General features: G+C 32.8%; 2 protein-coding genes across 3 annotated transcripts; both read right to left on the reverse strand.

Moving 5' to 3' along the window:
- Positions 1–22: 22 nt before the first annotated feature.
- Positions 23–9,200, reverse strand: zte38 (zebrafish testis-expressed 38). Its single transcript, XM_051134378.1, has 12 exons — positions 8,941–9,200; positions 5,479–5,602; positions 5,319–5,382; positions 5,139–5,175; positions 5,022–5,042; positions 4,902–4,928; positions 2,787–2,854; positions 1,966–2,114; positions 1,092–1,330; positions 971–1,004; positions 423–466; positions 23–349 (listed from the first exon to the last, which is right to left on the reverse strand). Exons 1-12 carry the CDS (start codon positions 8,989–8,991, stop codon positions 296–298), a joined length of 912 nt encoding a protein of 303 aa, XP_050990335.1. The 5' UTR covers positions 8,992–9,200; the 3' UTR covers positions 23–295.
- Positions 9,201–9,381: 181 nt separating this feature from the next.
- On the reverse strand, positions 9,382–13,174 carry prdx1 (peroxiredoxin 1). 2 transcript variants are annotated; one of them, XM_051096498.1, is made up of 6 exons: positions 13,054–13,174; positions 12,352–12,463; positions 11,922–12,075; positions 10,620–10,742; positions 9,957–10,087; positions 9,382–9,797 (listed from the first exon to the last, which is right to left on the reverse strand). In XM_051096498.1, the coding sequence occupies exons 2-6, from the start codon at positions 12,455–12,457 to the stop codon at positions 9,712–9,714; spliced, it is 600 nt and encodes a 199-aa protein (XP_050952455.1). In that variant the 5' UTR covers positions 12,458–12,463; positions 13,054–13,174; the 3' UTR covers positions 9,382–9,711. The 2 variants fall into 2 exon arrangements, with proteins under 2 accessions (XP_050952455.1, XP_050952466.1); XM_051096509.1 differs by having other exon boundaries at positions 12,352–12,460; positions 13,054–13,140.
- Between the last annotated feature and the right edge of the window lie 5,919 nt (positions 13,175–19,093).

The following is a 19,093-nucleotide window of genomic DNA, read 5'->3' on the forward strand; positions in this document are numbered from 1 at the left end:
TTATTTTATGTATATACTCATATATAACAAGCTGCTGATGCGTCATGCATTCAACATTGTTTTGTACTTTCAGTTAAAAGATCTTCCTTCTTCATCAACTACAAACAGAAGTCCACTCAATAAATAAATTCTAGAATATGAGGAGGGTGAATTCTCCATAACTAATTATTTAGTCAAAAACTCAATCTACCTACTAAAAAGACATTTTACTGCCTAACTTAAAAAGATATATTAGCAAAAACCTATTTAAAACATTTTAGTTTGTCTGATGCAAACTTGTCGTGTTTTTTATTTTTCAATAGCATTTCGTCTTTTTCTTTCTTGAGACTTTGCTTCTGACACATTTCCTCTGTGCAAATAATGAAAAAAATTAAAACATGATATAAAAATGTTTATCTCTTAAAAAATCAAAAATATCTTACCTTTGCTATAGCTTTTTTTGGCTGTTTGAACTGTGCAATTGATTCTGCAAAAGATCAAGACCATAGACTGTAAAAAATGAGATGGATGATGTGTCTCCACTTCCTTCGAATATAAAAAAAAAAGTGAAGCCAAAATATCCCAGATGTGGCCGTTGTGTCATCTTGTGCTGATGACATAATTTGGACCCCAAATCTGCGCATTAGTGATCGTGAGGTGGGGCCATGATATCAATGCCCCGCCCAAATTCCTGCATACCCAATCATAAGCTCACAATCTTGATGCCACACCCCATTTTTACAGCATCAAATAACTAAATGTAAGCTAATAAGAAAAATTAACACTTGAAAACATACATCAACATCATAGAACTTTGAGAAAAATTTATTTGCAGTGCAATTAGATTTTTTAGTTGGGTTTACATCCCATTGGTTTACAAAGAGAGGATGGGATTTATGACCTATACTGCAGCCAGCCACCAGATAGTGAAATGTTTTGGCTTCACTTTCAGGACATGTGCAGCACACTTTTTTCTGAACAAAAACCTTACCATCTTCAGAGGGCAGGTCTTGCTCGTGGTTCACCTGTCACAAGACAAAGAAGTGTTTCATAATCTAAATACACATATCAAAGCTTATCCTGTTTAACATCTGCTTTTTTTTTTTTTCTACCATTTCTGTTGCTCTGATCTGAGAGAGAGAGGGTGTCTCCATCTCCATGTCATTCTCACTCAACTGGCCTGCCTCCTGTAGCTTTCCAAGCCGGCTCTGTGCTGCCGTCACACGTAACTTCATGGTGTGGAAGCGAGACTGAATATCGCCCACTCTGAAATGCACCGCAGTTCCCTCGAACCACAGGCTATCATTTACACCTGCCTTGAATCCTGGTGGCTCATATTCCGGTGGTGTGACTTAAATTGAGACAAAAGTACACTAGTCATTAAGATTATTCTTATGGTAGTACCTTCTAATATCAAGGCCTAAAGTTCAAGTTCCAAGGTCTATAAAAAAAGGCAGGTACTGTAAAAAAAAAAAAAAAAAGTTAAAAACTTTGCTTTCGTTAGGGCAGTATGTCATTACAAGGCCTCAGGTCTCTTTAACACATACTTTGTGGAGGACAAGAAACCACTCTGCAAAATGGGCTGATAGCACAATAGGTGGTTTAGTGTGCATTGTCCTATATGATAAGTTTAATGGTTTCTGTGTGCACACAAAAGTCTGTATATTTTTTATTTTTGCAAAGGCTATGTAATACAGTGCTAAGAACAGAGTGAAAATAAACCCAAAGCGCTTATAACCTGAATTTTGCATAATGAAAAAGTGCACCTTGAATTCATTTGGTCATATTTGACAATCACTAAAGAATCAGGAAAAAAAAACAACTGCATTATTTACTTTCATTAAATTCTTAATTTTCTATTATTAAAAAAAAATACATAGGGACAAAAGTCTGGAAACACAAATATTTTTCCATATTCTGCTTTCTTTTTTCCATACTTTTCCAGACCCCATAGAAACCCTGGGATGTAAAGGCAGCATGTTGTACCATCATCATAGTAGTAGAGTTTCATAGTGAGGTAGACTCCAGTGGGCAAAGACTGTAGATTCTGCATGAGGAGGAACAGCTTCCTGATCAGGAGCGATGAAGCTTTTTTTGTGTCCTCTAAGGTCACTTTCATGTCCCCATTTACATTACTGAAATGAAGAAAAGAGAAGACAATTAGAGTTTCTAAAGTGATGTTGCGATTGTTTTTTTGTTTTTGTTTTTTGCATAAAGGGATAGTTCACCAAAAAATGAAAATTCTGTCATTAATTACTCAACCTCATGTTGTTCCAAATCCCTAAGACCTTTGTTCATCTTTGGAACACAAATTAAGATATTTTTTATATTTTATGGACACATTTATGGCCCAGAAAGATAGTAAGGACGTAATCCATGCTACATCAGTGGTTCACACACAATGTTATAAAGCCCAGAGAATACTATTTGTGCTTAAAGAAAACAAAAATAACGACTTCTCTTCTCTGTCAGTTTTCAACATGCGTTCACGAGAGTACCATGTGAACGTGTGAGTTGTGTTGCTGTCTATGCAGTGCCAGGAAGCTCTGGGATTTCATCAAAAAATAATTTGTGTTCTGAAAATGAATGACGGTCTTACAGGTTTGGAACAACATGAGGGTGAGTAATTAATGACAGAATATTCATTTTAGGTGAACTATCCCTTAAATTTAAATTGAACTGGTAGCACCTGAACATGCAAAACTATATGCACTACCATTTAAAAGTTTGGAATCCGTAATATAACAGTAATTTATTTAATCAAAAATACAGTAAAAACAATGAAATTTCAATGTACAATACCACACCTCAGGATGTCCATCTGTGGTCCACACTCTGAATATCTGAACTTAAACTGGTAGGACTCAATGACATGCTGAGAAAACAAACGTAAGAGACAGAATGTAAGAGATGTAATGTAAGAGACAAAACAGCCAGTTTGAAAAAGTTATGTTATTAAAGTCCACTTTTTCCAAAAATGTATAGCACTAGGAACAAGTTTATGTGTTAACATAAGTTATTAATAAAATGTATGTAACATTTTTTTGGTGTGTCTAAGGACTCGTATTTTGATGTGTTTCAGTTTCTGTTAGTTACAATGCTTTCTCTGTCTTCTTTAGTTGCTTGTTTGTTTATATACTGTTTATATCCACTTTATTTTTAAAGTACAAACATGTGCATTTGTAACTTGAATGTGCAAGTTCATTGTCAGTTCTTGCATTTTGCTCAGTCTATGTTTTGTTAAGACTTGTATGCTGTGGTTTTTATGTCTGTATTCCTGTGCTCCTGAGTTTTCAGGTTTTCTTAAAATAAAAAATAAAAAAAAACAAATGAATAAAAAATCCACGCCTCAACTTATATATTGAAAATGTTTCTCTCCAGGTTTGCATCTAACATTATTCTAATGTAGGTCTAAACTTAAATTTAACAGGAAATATATAACATTCTTTAGAATTTGGCTTTAGTATAACAATAATATAAAAGCACGATATACCGGTACTTAAAAAGTATTGCGATACCCTGCTTTTAAAAATGGTATGATTCCGCATTTTACTAGTACCGGTACTTTAGGAATGCATTTTAATAAGAGCCGTATTTCTGAGTGTCTGTGTTAGTGAATGGCGCAGACGCGCAGTTTTGTTTACTACACACGTACACGTGACGCTCGCTGTGTTTTCAGCCTCTGCCGACTCAATATTGTGAGTACATGAACACATGAACATAATCTCCAGAACTGCTCTGAAAGTCACTTCATGAGCATTTTAACGTTTCTTTTGTGGAAAACTATCGTCATATAATATACCAGGGGTGGCGAACTCCGGTCCTCGAGAGCTGCAGCCCTGCAGAGTTCAGCTCCAACTCTAATTAAAACTCATCTGCCTGTTGCTTTCTAGTAACCCTTCAGACCTTGATTAGCTTGTTCAGGTGCATTTGAATAGGGCTGAAGCAAAACTATGCAGGGCTGCGGCTCTCCAGGACCGACATTCGCCATCCATGTAATATACAAAACAGAAACCTAAAGGTCTTCACAGCAACTGTCAAAATAAAAGTTCGGTTTAAATTGACAGTCAGAAATATATTACTTAATTCAAAGATATACTACTACTAATAATAAAAATATTATTAAAACAATGTTTAAGGAATATTTACCAGAAAAAAATATTTACCAGAATATTGTAAATACACAACACAGTATTTCTGGGGGAAAAAAATAGTCTATAATAAATGAATTCTTTATCAGATCTAATTATCCTATATCCTATATCATTAGATATGCTTTTGTAACCATTAAAAGAGTCTAGAAATATTAAAATAGAATTTAGGAAATAATAAAACAGATTTCGTAGGGCCCTATTTATTTCATTTGTGTCTTTATTTTATTGTAGTTGTCCTTTAGTTTGTTACTTTTATCTAGGTTCTTATTATTAATAACAAAGATAAAATAACAAAAAATGTCATGATGATATAAATTGTTATTGTGAAATAAAATTACTATATAATGAAACAAGATTTGGCTTTATCCTTTAAGCTAACTTACCAATATAGCAAAGATCTCCACATACCTTTAGGCTCGGTACTTGTTCACCATAATCCTGTGTAGTGCCACAGGCATGTGATTATTATTTATTTTTATTTATTTTTTTAAAGGGGGGATGAAACGCTTTGTTTTAATAGATAAAATAACTATGATCTCCAATGGATCATCTATTATTCAATTATTTTTGCTGTTGTTCTGTTTTTTTCCGTAGTATCATTTCAGTAGTAGTATCGTGATATTTTAGTCAGGTATTGTATCGAAGTCAAAATTTTGGTATCGTGACAACACTATTCTGAACACAAAAAAAATATATTTTTAGGGGTCCTTGGCATCAAAAGTTTAAAAAACCCTGATCTAAAAACTCAGTGAAAGATTGTAGACTTACATGACTGTCATCTGGGCTCGTGTGTACCTGCAGTTAAAAAATGCATAAAACAAAAAACAAACAGGAAATGAAATATTGTGATTTTTTTAATATTATAGAAATTAAAACATACATACTGACCCCAATGACCACCATTTGAAGCTGCAAAATACAAAGTACATGAAATAATAAGTAAAAATAAATAAACAAATAAAAAGAAACATGGATTTATATCTAAATATGGTGCTTTTGACTTACATATCTCTTCTCCAAAGCATCAAAACATCCCAACAGCCTTGAAGGACAGAAGTATGATTATGATGACTTTTTATAGCATCATATTTTACACATTACAAATATACTTTCCAAAATACATTTGTAACAATTTTAATATACACACATGGCAATGTACTCTACAAATACAACATATAAAATTACCATTTGATGAGTTTGCGGGCTTCGGGGCATTGACAATCTTGTTTGAGGACTTTGATACACAAATCTGAGGAACAACATTCATCAAAACTGATTGTATGACATATTTCAAACAGTCTGGTATTCATTCACTAATAAATGAATGTGTATACAGTACTTATACCTTCCAGGTATCTGGATCTGTAGGAGTCCTCTGGAAATATCCCACGTAGATAGGTGATGGAGGATACAGCTATAACCACCATGCGTTTGACAAAAACCACTGACTGGGCCCTAGTATCCAGCGCCTGATGAAACACAGGGGTTTCGTTGATTTATAATAGTGTTTGAAAGCAGCTTTACAAAGAATGGTGCCCTGAACTCCATACACATACACTACCAGTCAAAAGTTTTTGAACAGTAAGATTTTTAATGTTTTTTAAAGAAGACTCTTCTGCTCACCAAGCCTGCATTTATTTGATCCTAAATACAGCAAAAATAGTAATATTGTTAAATGTTTTTACTATTTAAAATAACTGCTCTCTATTTAAATATATTTTAAAATGTATTTGATTCCTGTGATCAAAGATACATTTTCAGCATCATTACTCCAGTCTTCAGTGTCACATGATCCTTCAGAAATCATTCTAATATGCTGAATTGCTGTTCAAGAAACATTTATTATTATTCTTATTATCAATATTTAAAACAGCTGAGTACAGTTTTTCAGGATTCTTTGATAAATAGAAGATCCAAAGATCAGCATTTATCTAAAAATAAAAAGCTTTTGTAACATTAAACACTATACTATTCAAGTTTTATTTAGCAAGGGTGCTTTAAATTGATCAAACGTGATAATAAAGACATTTATAATGTTACAAAAGTATTATAAACTTTGCATGATGCTAAAAATTAAGCTTTGAAATCACATGAATTAATTATATTTTAAAATATTTTCAAATAGAAAACAGATATTTTAAATAGATATGTAAAAATATTTACACATTTTACTGCTTTTGCTGTACTTTGGATCAGCCTTGATGAGCAGAAAAGACTGTTTAAAAATTTTTGACTGCTAGTGTACGTACATACACAAATGTTAATTTGAAGACATGTAACTGAGCACACAGTATATTAATTATAATACCCATGATAATTATCATACATAATAATTTTAACTAATGTAATAGAAGTATAATTTTGGGGCCTAAAGGCGTAGTTCACCCAAAAATAAAAATCTAGGTCATCCAAGATGAAGTACCAAATTCATCTACATCTTGGATGGCCTGAGGGTGAGAAAATGTTAAGCTAATTTTCATTTTTTGGTCTAAGTAGTTCTTTAAAATATTACAATTTAATTGAAATATTACATTGTCTTTTTACCATAGTAAAATGGTTACAAAAACTACTATGGTACAGATTAAGTATCAGATAGTAACGGTATTTAAATATACTCCATGAAATTAAAGGAGAAGTCCACTTCCAAAACAAAGATTCACATATAATGTATAATGTACTCACCCCCTTGTCATCCAAGATGTTTATGTCTTTCTTTCTTTAGTCGTAAAGAAATTATGTTTTTTGAGGAAAACATTTCAGAATTTTTCTCTATATAATGGACTGATATGGTGCCCCGATTTTGAATTTAAAAAAGGCAGTTTAAATGCAGCTTCAAACGATTCCAAATGTGGTTGTAAACAATCCCAGCTGAGAAAGAAGGGTCTTATCTAGCGAAACGATAAGTTATTTTCATTTAAAAAAATACAATTTAAATACTTTTTAACCTCAAACGCTCGTCTTGCCTTGCTCTGACTTGCTCGGTGTATTCTGGCTCAAGACAGTTAGGGTATGTTGAAAAACTCCAATTGTATTTTCTCCCTCAACTTCAAAAATCATTTTAAAATCATCCTACATCGCTGCAGAAATACTGACCCAGTCTTTGCAAAGTGAACATGCAAAGAAGATCAAACACCCTTAACAAAAAAGGTAAAACAGTGATATAGGACGATTTTGAAGTTGAGGGAGAACATGAGATGGGAGTTTTTCGACATACCCTAACTGTCATGAACCAGAACAAAAACAGTTCAGGCAGAGTAAGACAAGACGAGCATTTGGCATTAAAAAGTAAATAAATTGTAATATTTTTATGAAAATAACAGATTGTTATGCTAGACCCTTCTTTCTCGGCTGGGATCGTTTACAACCGCATTTGGGATCGCTTAAAGCTGCATTGTAACTGACCGCAGTAAAGATAGTTTGCGGTTTGATATTCGAATTCCTTTTGGCTATAAATATATAGTGCGCTGTCATAAACATGCAAATAATCCCGAATGTTGTTCTCCATGATTTGTGAATTCTGGTGATGCTGTGCCTTTTGGCCGAAATCAGTTTTTTTTCGATGCGACTCTTAATTTTATAATGCTTATAGCTCCGAAAGTTGGAAACTTAGCAGACTGAAACCAGTGTCATCTTAACCAGCTTGATCTGTGAATTTTTTCACAGCAAAGCTCTTGTCCGTAACCCCCTTGGTAAGTCCGCTATAGTAAGGAATGTGAAAAATAGGCGCTCTTCGTGTTTAACGTGTTTTACCATTAAACACGCAGACTGCTCGAATACAAAAACATTGTTTTTAAGTCAAACTCGATTTGTGAAAACTTTCACAATCGCTATTTATTGCGTAACAGTGTTTCTTTATGTTCTGCTCTCTTTTTCTTCTATCATAATATCACATGGTGCTGTTCCAGTGAGTAACGGTTTTCCAAGCCCTTAGTTAAATCATATACATCTCTAATGAACGTTTCACGTACGAGGAAATGTTTCACAGTTTATTTTTTGTCAGTTGATCCTTCCTGTGCCCTTATGTACTATTCTGATTTGTGACAAATTTCACAGAGCAATTTTGGACAGTTAACCCTTCACTGATTCAATTACATCACAATTTTGATCTGTGAAAACTTTCACAGATCTGTACTGGTCAGCTGACCCTTCTCTGAGTCATATTAATCACTATTCTGATCTGTGAAAACTTTCACAGATCTGTACTGGTCAGCTGACCCTTCTCTGAGTCATATTAATCACTATTCTGATCTGTGAAAACTTTCACAGGTCAGTACTGGTCAGCTGACCCCTCCCTGAATCATGTACATCACTATTCTGATCATTTATCTGCATTTTGGAAGTTCAAAATCGGGGCACCATATGAGACCATTATATGGAGAAAAATGCTAAAATATTTTCCTCAAAAAACATAATTTCTTTACGACTGAAGAAAGAAAGACATGAACATCTTGGATGCCATGAGGGTGAGTTACATTATATGTGAATCTTTGTTTTGGAAGTGGACTTCTCCTTTAATAATTGATATATACCATAGTACTGATTTACTACTGGAAAAAGTGATCGTTTACAGTAAAATTGTAGTAAAAACATTAGCCACCGCTGTCATTTAAGATAATAACAATAATAATAAAGAAACAAATTGTTATTCTGAAAGCTTTTTCCAACCGAACCCGATCACAGTATTAAAACAACGTACACTAACGTACAATAACATTTGAATCGAGCTCATTTGGTAGCATGTTATATTTTTGTAACGATATTTTTTTATTTACGTCAACATGTTGATGTTTTTGATTCTGTATCTCACCTCAACAATCACTTCTTTTTCTTGAGCTAGTCTCTTCTGTCTGGTTCCCATGTTTGAGCTAACTTTACCGTTAGCTTCTCCACACTGCAAAGGCCTTCTCAAAAGCGTTTATGGCATCAATAAATAACTCTGCACGTTATTAACCCAACTTATCTGTCGTTGTTTATGTAAAGCAAAGTGTTATTTGATAAATACTATCGTTTATTGGTAAGTAAAGCGATAACTTTTTAAGGTAAATTGCGACCCGGAATAAAGGCGCACAAAAGACACTTGCTCCTGTCACGCGCATTTGGCGGTAAACACAAAGCCAGCGATCTATCTTCATTGATAACTTCCTGAATAATATTTACTTATATTTATGTAGTACTACATATTTATGTAGGCTACCAAATTAATAAAATTTTCCAATAAATAATTTTTATTTAAATAATAAGTGGTTCATTGTTTAAAAAAAATTGTTTATTGTTTGAAATGTAAGAATTTGAAAATACAGTTAACTGGTCCCCACTATATAACATCTCATTTCACAACAAAAAGGTCCGTAAGACACATTATACATACTAACTCAAATGTTACAATACATTGTAGGTAGTTCTGAGATTTATACTTTAGTCCTACACCTTCTCACAATATATAGAACTACACATTATTCATCATCACTCCTACATGGATGTGCTAGTCTAACTAGTAGCAGTACGTCATGCTACTGCTGTTCTGTTGATAGTCCTTGTACAGGCCCATTAGACTATGCTGCACAGTCTAGTGCTTTTTTTAGTGCTGTTTGGAGAAGTAGTCTTTGCTCTGCTGGACGTCGGGCTTAATTGTGTCTTTTCCGGGCTTCCATCCAGCTGGGCAAACTAGGGAAAAGAAGCAACAACAAAAAACAAATTTATATTTATTTTTAACAAAAAACAAACAAATTTCTCTCTACTTCCTTGTGTGGCACATACTGTACTTGTAAGAAAGGAACAGAATGTAAAATCAGAAGTACCAAAAGATTAGAAAATATTTTTTACCTTCTCCATGTTTGTCGGTAAACTGAAAGGCCTGCACCAAGCGAAGGGTTTCATCAATGGAGCGGCCCACTGGCAGATCATTGATGGTTATCTGCCTCAGAATGCCTTTGTCGTCAATGATGAAAAGGCCTCTGAGTTAGAAAAGAAAGACAAATAAAAGAGAGATGTGAGGTTTTCTTAAAATAAGTCTCTTGTGCTCAACAAGGCTGCATTTATTTGATCAAAAAATACAGTTAAACTGTAAATATTTTTACAATTTAAAATAAAAAATTTTTTTATTTTAATATATTTTAAAATGTAACTTATTCCTGTGATCAAAGCTGAATTTTCAGCATCATTACTCTAGTCTTCAGTATCACATGATCCTTCAGAAATCATTCTAATGTGTTGATTTGCTGTTGAAAATCATTTTTTATTACTGTCCCTCTTGAAAACAGTTGTGCTGCTTAACATTTTTGTGGAAACCGTGATAGAGAGTTCAGCATATTATTTTAAAATATTAGAAATATTCTGTAACTATGTCTTTAATGTCATTTTTGATCAATTAAATGCATGAATTAGAGTATTCATTTCTTCCTTAAAAAATAAACTCAAAACTTTTGGTCGGCAATGTATATGGTACTTTTCAAAATATTATTTTGCATCTGGGTAGTCACTTCATACCTGTATGCAATACCCTCATCTTCCTTAAGAACACCGTAGTCTTTAGATATGGAGCGGAGCGAATCCGCCACCAGAGGGACCTTCATATGCCCTAAACCACCTTGTTTCCGAGGTGTGTTTATCCTGTAAAGATCACATAGACAAAACATTGTCATTCATTAGTAAGTTCATTATTTATTATTGAGCAATTATTATTGATGACAGTCAATATAAAGAGTGGAGGATAAAGAACATAATGTCATATTTCATATTATGAGGAATCATATCCTCCACCCCCCCAAAAAAAATGTAAACTAAGCTGCTGCAATAAACTAGACTTTCCATGTTTGCATGTAAATTACACCTATTTTAGAACAGACAAAGTTTATTCTGAAAGTTGATTCCGGACTAATTTTCTAAATTCAAATTTTCCAGGTAGGAGACGAGTTGTAGGTGATAATCCACCAAAAAATGAAAATTCTTTCATTGTGAATTTACCCTGCATCATGAACACCTTGATATATTATAATATGAGATATTATAATAAACTTTGTAATATGGAGCAGAATGTACACTATTCTGATTAGGCATTATTTTAATTTCATATTAGGTCTGTGGTTGGTCTGAAATTAATAAACTTTTTTGTTACTTTTAATGATGTTATTCACTTACATGCTGTTTTAAATACATGTTGTTCAGTTAAGTAATTATAATCATTAAGCTGCCTTTCTTTTTAAATCTGTATTTTAATTTTTGTGCTGTCATAGAGTTTTGGTCAGTGAACGATTCTCAACCAATCCGCTGAGTGAATAATTCAAAGACTCTCTAAAAACACTAATAAGCAGGTGTGAGAGGTTTATTATCCTTAACTAAAACTAAAACTAAAACCATTAGAAAAGATTACATTAACTGACATTAAATATTTAAAAAATATCTGTTAATTGCAAAGGCAATGTTTCTCATTTTCGTTTAATTTAATTTAGTTAAAGTAACTAAACAAACTAAAACTTAATAAAGTATATATATATATATACATTTTAAAAATAAGTCAAAGTGACAAAAACACAATAGAATTAGTGAAACTTTAACAGAAAATATAAAAACTGAATCAAAATATTAAAAACACTATATTAGTATATTAATAATACTACAATAGCACTGATGTGAGATCACTGTTGCTCATTTCACATTGAAATGGGGGTGTTTCTTGAACATGCAACAGCATAAAACAGGCTGTTTATGTCTAAGACTCTAAGAAAACTTAAAAACAATGGGCGACAGAGAAAATGATTAAATATACCAAAAAAAGTTTCAAATGCTCACCAGGCAAGATGACAGAAGTGGGAATCAACAGAGGCACCAATGACCTCGCATCCGATTTTCCTGAACTCCTCAACTGCATCACTGAAGGCGATGATCTCAGTGGGACACACAAAGGTGAAATCCAACGGATAGAAGAATAACACAACATACTTTCCTAGAAACAAGAGAAACGTAATTGCCTCAAGTTCACAGGGTGTGTAGACAGTGTTACACAATGACTACTATCGTTAATAAAATATTTGTGGGATCCAAAGACACACCCTCTGAGTTTCCTGACAATACTTCCTTGCACAGTTTTTTTGGTTTGTTTGTTCAACAAATAACAAATGCATAATTTAATTTAACAGTTAAATATTCTTCATGTCTCGCATATTACATTCTTCTTGTGTACTGAAAGCTATTCTTTGCTGAATTAATGTTAAGGTCATACCTTTGTAGTCAGACAAACTGAGATCTTTAAACTGTCCATCTGGCATCACAGCTTTGGCTGTGAAGTCTGGAGCAGGCTTGCCAATATGTGCATTTCCAGCTGCCATTTTCTACTAGGGTCGAGAAAAAAATGTGTTTGCAGGAAAAACAAAAAAAACAAAACGTTAATACCACAGTTCAAAATATCTTGATCTATGATTAACTGCGTGTTCTAAATAGAACAGAACAGAAACGAACAGAATATGACAGTTAGTCTTGAGGAAGTTCTTTTTTTATTCGTTATGTCAAGATTTCCTTATTTGCAACCCATGTGCAGTTACAGTTACTGACTTCCGTCATAGTAAAGTTGACGTAATTCTATTTATATGTATACAAATTTATTATTATAATAATTTTATATAACCCAGTTAAATAAAATCAAACTTGAAAGCATTTCTGATTGCTCGAAGTGCAACAGGTAGGTGCCTTAGAAACAAAGTTTACAAGGCAACAATTTTCAATGCATTAATAATTCAAACTTGTGTAAAAGTACACCTAAATATAAATTGCGTTACAGAAAACGAAACTCTTCCCCCAAATAATATTAGTCAAGAAATCACATGGAAATTTCCATTATAAACAAAGCATGAAAACGCGTACGGTTACTTCGCATGCAAAGCATTTTCAGTGGAAAGAGAACAAGTTTTATCAGATGATTGCTTACCTTCAAGTGTAATCACAATCCGAGTGTCTCTGTCAATGAATGAGTGTGAACTCACGGCAGTGGTCGGTGTTTAAATAGGTCCTGCTCAAGTATCGCGATACTCCACGAGATCTGCCTTGAGAAGTAAATGCTCCGTGGAATGACCAAATTACAGAGATCTGTTTATGGCAGCATGACTTTGCACATTTTCTCTGCCGGACAAGTACGCTGATGTATGTTATACAAGACGGCATTGTTATACAAATTAGCCAGATATTAACAGAATTCATTAAGCAAAACAGAACATGTAGGCTAGTGGTTTTCATAAATCATATGCTAAAAGTAGTTTGAGTCTATTTTTAGTCATAACACAAGACAAGTTGTGAACTGTCACTGTGACTCCAAAAAAATTAATATATTATTAACATTGTATATGCAGTTATAACACTTCATTTCTCCCCCAACCAAAACTTCTTTAACAGACGATTGTTTCTCAAATACAACTAATCAACCGTAAATGTCATAGGACTTCTGCCATGTGATTTTCTATATTACCCAAAAAGTCAGATGTTTTGTTGCTCTTAATTCAGATTTTCCTCAGCTTCACCATGAATCATGTAACTGCAGACCCTCACTGACCTTATGCTGACCTCACAGTTCATAGATCATTATAATCTTTTAGCTTTTCACATTCACTGAATTGCTATGTCATAAGATAAATGTACTGTGCGTGCGTTTCCTTGTTGAGGAGGAAACACGGTACGTGGAATTTTCCCTGCTGTCTTGTGTCAGACCGATGCTTTAGCATTCCTTTAGGGTCTGCCGGTGTTTACTCTTGTTTCACATTAATTTCCTCTTCTGTGTTATCTGCAGCGCTTCCCAGAAAGTAAATCATGGCGCTCATCCAAACATGCATAAATCTATGTACAATAAACACAATAGCTTGGCATTCCCAACACTTCCTCAACATTTAGACTATCTTATGTTCTTTGTTTTTAGGCATTGAGCTGTCATTTACAGATTTCATCTTGTTTGGTCTCTTACCTCCACCTCCCCCTCTGTTTCAGCGTCCCGTCTCTCAACCTAGTTGCTATGGGCACCAAATGAAGGGTCTGATAAGAGGCAGCTGGACACAAAGAGATCATATTAAAAACGCAGCTGCGGGCTTCAGATCAAATAATGCTTTAAACGTGTTTTAAAAAGAACTGCTTTCAAGCAACAAACATGGGCATAATCAGCATATCTCTCATCATTAATGACCGTCTCTACTGCTTTGTGTCACGTTCACAGGTTTTAGTGAACATGTATAACAGACAACATCTATAACCCAGGTTTTGCTTACTTCAAAGTGGGTTCAGTATGCTAAAATCATGAAAGGGATGTTTCAGCAGGATTACATATCTAGACAGGCCTACAGCATGAGTCATTATGAAATGTTTGACAGTAGTGCTGATAAGAGCAATATAACATAAGGATATAGTCATAAATCTGATTCAGTACACTTTAAATTATGCAAAACTGTCATTTATATTTTTATTTCACTTTGTTTCACATTGCTATTTTGCATATTACGTTTCAAATTGAATTTATAACCAGTGTTCAATTGTCAAAAAATCCTTCACCTCATGCATCTATTTACTTTAAAGCAATTATGACTGATACAAGACCAGCAAAAGTACTGTAGACTAGGGATTATTCTCTAGCAACTGGTGTTGTTAGCACTTGTCTTGAGGAGGTCCTGCTGTCAGTGCCTGCTGTGAAGGCAAACTCCTGTTTTTCCCTCATGCCATCTTGTTATCTATACGTGGCCTATTTTACACAATTGGATCACTACATAGGCAGGCCTGGACTTATTTACATATCGCTCATACTGAGAACTGTGCGGCTGCACCAGCATGACAGTAATCAGCTAAAGCAATGGCCTAATATAATCAGGCTGTGCAATGACTACATCTAATGCTGGTGAAGTACATGGTGACATATGACTGGCTTTGAGATATTCATATTTATCAAGAATATTTGTTAGACATGATATTTTAATCACAATGTGGCTTATGATAATCCGAATTTCTGTTCACGATGATCTAGCTCTCAGTTAATAAAAAAAATCTTTTGCATAACCTTATGGAAAAGAAGTGCACTTGAACATACCTTTTTAAAACAGTACTTATAACTTATTATATTTTATAAGAATACACTTGAACTTGAACTGAATGTAACATTTTTGGACACTTAATTACATATTATTTGCAATTAAATGAAAATTAACAATAGTTTATATTTATACTTACAGTCAAAAGTTTTTAAACAGTAAGATTGTTGTTTTTTTTAAGAAGTCTCTTCTGCTCACCAAGCCTGCATATATTTATTGATCCAAAGTACAGCAAAACTAATACAATTTAGATTTTTACTTATTAAATATTAAATTAAATATTTTTACTATTTAAAATAACAGTTTATTAAATTGTAATTTATTCCTGTGATTTTAAAGCTGAATTTTTAGCATCATTACTCCAGTCACGTGATCCTTATGCAGCATTTATCTGAAATAGAAATCTTTTGTAAAATTATAAATGTCTTTATCATCACTTTTGTTCAATTTAAAGTATCTTTGCTAAATGGAAGTATTCATTTCTATAAATTCCCAAAAATAAAATGGCAATTATTGTACGACGTTACAAAATGTTAATGTTATAGTGTATAATGTTATAATTTCAAGTTTTTATTTCAAATCCTGAAAATACGTACTCAACTGGTTTAAATATTGATAATGATAATGTTTCTTGGACAGCAAATTAGCATATTAGAATTATTTCTGAAGGTACATGTGACAATGAAGACTGGAGTAATGATGCTGTAAATTTAGCTTTGATCACAGGAATAAATGACATTTTAAAATATATTCAAATAGAAAACAGTTTTTTTAAATATTAAAAAAATAGTTCTACATTTAACTGTTTTTGAGCAAAAGAGACTTCTTTAAAAAACATTAAAAATCTTACTGTTCAAAAACTTTTGACTGGTAATGTAGTTATTGAACTTAAGAGTGTTTTCTGACCCACTTACAATGTAATATATTTAAAATATATTAACTGTAAATATAATAGTGAATAACGCACTACAGATAAAATTATAATTTAGCAGGACATTTAGCATGTTAGTTCATGTTAACCTGCATTCTTCAAAATAAAATATATTATTTTAACAAATGAAAGAAGCTCATACAGGTATGGAACAACTGGAGGTGATGACTCAATTCAATTTTGGGTGGGTTAATTATTAATTTGGCAGGACATTTAGCATGTTAGTTCATGTTAACCTGCATTCTTCACAATAAAATATTATTTTAACAAATGAAAGAAGCTCGTACAGGTTTGGAACAACTGGAGGTAAGGACTAAATTCAATTTTGGGTGGTTTAATTATTAATTTGACATTACATTATATTACAAAATTATTACAAAAAAATATATATTACAAAAAAAAAATAATAATACAAAATATTCTGAAAACAAAAATATTCCAAAATGTACATTATGTACTCTCTTTAAATAGCTTTTATATTAAATCATCTGCAAGCAGCAAGTTCAGTTTAAAAACAGACATTTTTAAAGATAAATAAAGATTTGAAGAGGTCTTCGCTGTATGACGTCATAATGAAGTTTTTGGAATCCAAGAGCAACAGTGGAATTCTCTCTCTTGCTCGGTCTCCTCAGACACTACACAGGCGGTCATTTACAATCTAACCTGCCCGGGTTGAGAGACCCGGTATCGCATGTAGTAGTTGCCCCCTGCCGGGCTGTGGTGGTGGTCTGCGGGTGTGCAGCCGTGCAGGGGGGGCTGTACGGAGTCGTAACCGATCGGTGTGGTGTAGTGCGTGTGTTGTGTGGTGGGGGGGTGTGACACAGTGATTGACAAAAGAAGGGCGAGGTGGTTATTCTCTCCTATCAAATTAAATGTAATGGTTTATAGCAACCCCACTGGACCCCGTCCTTCAGAATTAATAGCTGTTAATCACTGTTAACACCTGCTATAAACCATATTTACACTATATGAGTAGATAGACATATATTCAAAATAACAAAGAACATGAACAAAAATGTCAAATGATATTCAGTGATATGCAATACACTTGCAGAGCTGAAACAGCATCATCCTTCTGTTATTGTCTCAAAATCATGGTGTGAGATGCTAATAAAAAAGCAAGATAATATTATTCAAACACTTAGTGTGCATGCATGTTTACATAAACCAACAATTTTAAAAAATCAAATAAAAAGCACAGACAAAATACAAGAACAAACATGTTTCTATCAAAAATTGTCATGTATTTAAATATATTTTTAACACATTTTGTATGATGAAACCTTTGTGTTCAGCCTTGAAGGATGTAAATTTAGCTCTGTTGAGCTCTACTGATGTTGGCCAGGTTTCCACATAAAGTGAAAGAGGCCTTCTTTGCATTGACTTTAACTTATAGTTACATGTTTCTCATGGAAAATGTCATTCCTCTTCACTTTCCCTGTACAGTCCTATGTGTCTGTTCACATATAACTGTTATACAGTGTGTGTTAAATACTCTGCATAGTTTTTCAGGTCATTTTGGACACGTTCCTCTGCAGTTCTCTGCTGTCTCCACTGTCAAGTCCTTGTTTGGCGTTGTGTGTTAGACTTAATATTGCGCAGTACAGATGATAAGCAACCTTTTGATTTATTAACAGATATCATATCAGAGAGAAAACCAATATGATTCTTGCAAAATCTGGTTGTATCTTGTACAATGTCAAAAAAGTTCTGGTGGTGTATAACAACGGAAGAAAATGGTATATGATTTACTTTGAAACTAATTAAAATTGCTAGCAAATTTCATGAATAATTACACAGAATGGCAAGTAACACAATGAATTAAACACAAGTTGTTATATTCACAGTTTAAAAAAAAATTTTTACAGCACAACTGAAGAAATAAAGAAACAAGTCACAAAAAAAGCAGTTTTTTTTAATTAATATTAATGAATGTAAAAAAGCCAAAAGCCAAAAATAATATAATATAATATAATATAATATAATATAATATAATATAATATAATATAATATAATATAATATAATATAATATAATATGTGATCCTGGACCTTAAGTCTTAAGTAGCACGGGTATATATGTATTTGTTTTTTCTTTTATGCCCAAAATCATCAGGATATTAAGTATAAATATATATCAAAACTTAATTTTTGATTAATAATATGCATTGCTAAGAACTTTATTTGGACAACATTAAAGGTGTTTTTTTTTTTTTTTTTTTTTTTTTTTTTAATAATTGTATCTTGGCCAAAGATTGTCCTATCCCAATTTTTTATTATATGTGACAATATTTAATATAATATAATATAATATAACAACCAAATTTCCTTTGAAAAATATAATATAATGTTATATATAATTATATTACATATAATTACTTGCATTTATTATTGCATTTTAGTTTACTGTTTACAGTTTACTTTGAAACATTCTTATATGTCACTGATCTAATCATGTAAGAATAAGAAAACACATGCTTCACTTAAATCTAAACCACTAAAACATGTCGGTTTTTACACTTTTTGCTCCAGATGCTTTCAATATTTATCACAGCCTGATTTTTTCCCAGTGATACTTTCAGTTTCAAATGTTTTCAAAAGAGTTGAGTTTGTTGCATTTATATGCAATACATAAACCGGTTACTCTGTCAGAATATTATTTGGTTTGGAATGAGTCATTCAAAATCTAATACAGCATAAGCAAGTGAGTAAATATAATTTCAGTGTCTGTTTAATGTGCCATTGGGAAATGATTCCTTTGCTCATTACTGAAGTTTACTATTGAGGAGCTTCATTTTGTCAAATGGCCACCAGCAGATGTCACATTTCTACAGTTGATGTTCAGAAGCAAGCAGGTTCTGTGTGGGAACTGAGAGCCTTGCAATAATACACTTAAAAAAATATTGATAATATTTTAGAAGAGAACCTCTTTACTGATTTTAAATTGCATGCTCAATAATTATGCCAAATGGGAAAGAAA

Source organism: Labeo rohita, chromosome 2, assembly GCF_022985175.1.
Source record: "Labeo rohita strain BAU-BD-2019 chromosome 2, IGBB_LRoh.1.0, whole genome shotgun sequence".
In the NCBI taxonomy this organism is placed as follows: domain Eukaryota; kingdom Metazoa; phylum Chordata; class Actinopteri; order Cypriniformes; family Cyprinidae; genus Labeo; species Labeo rohita.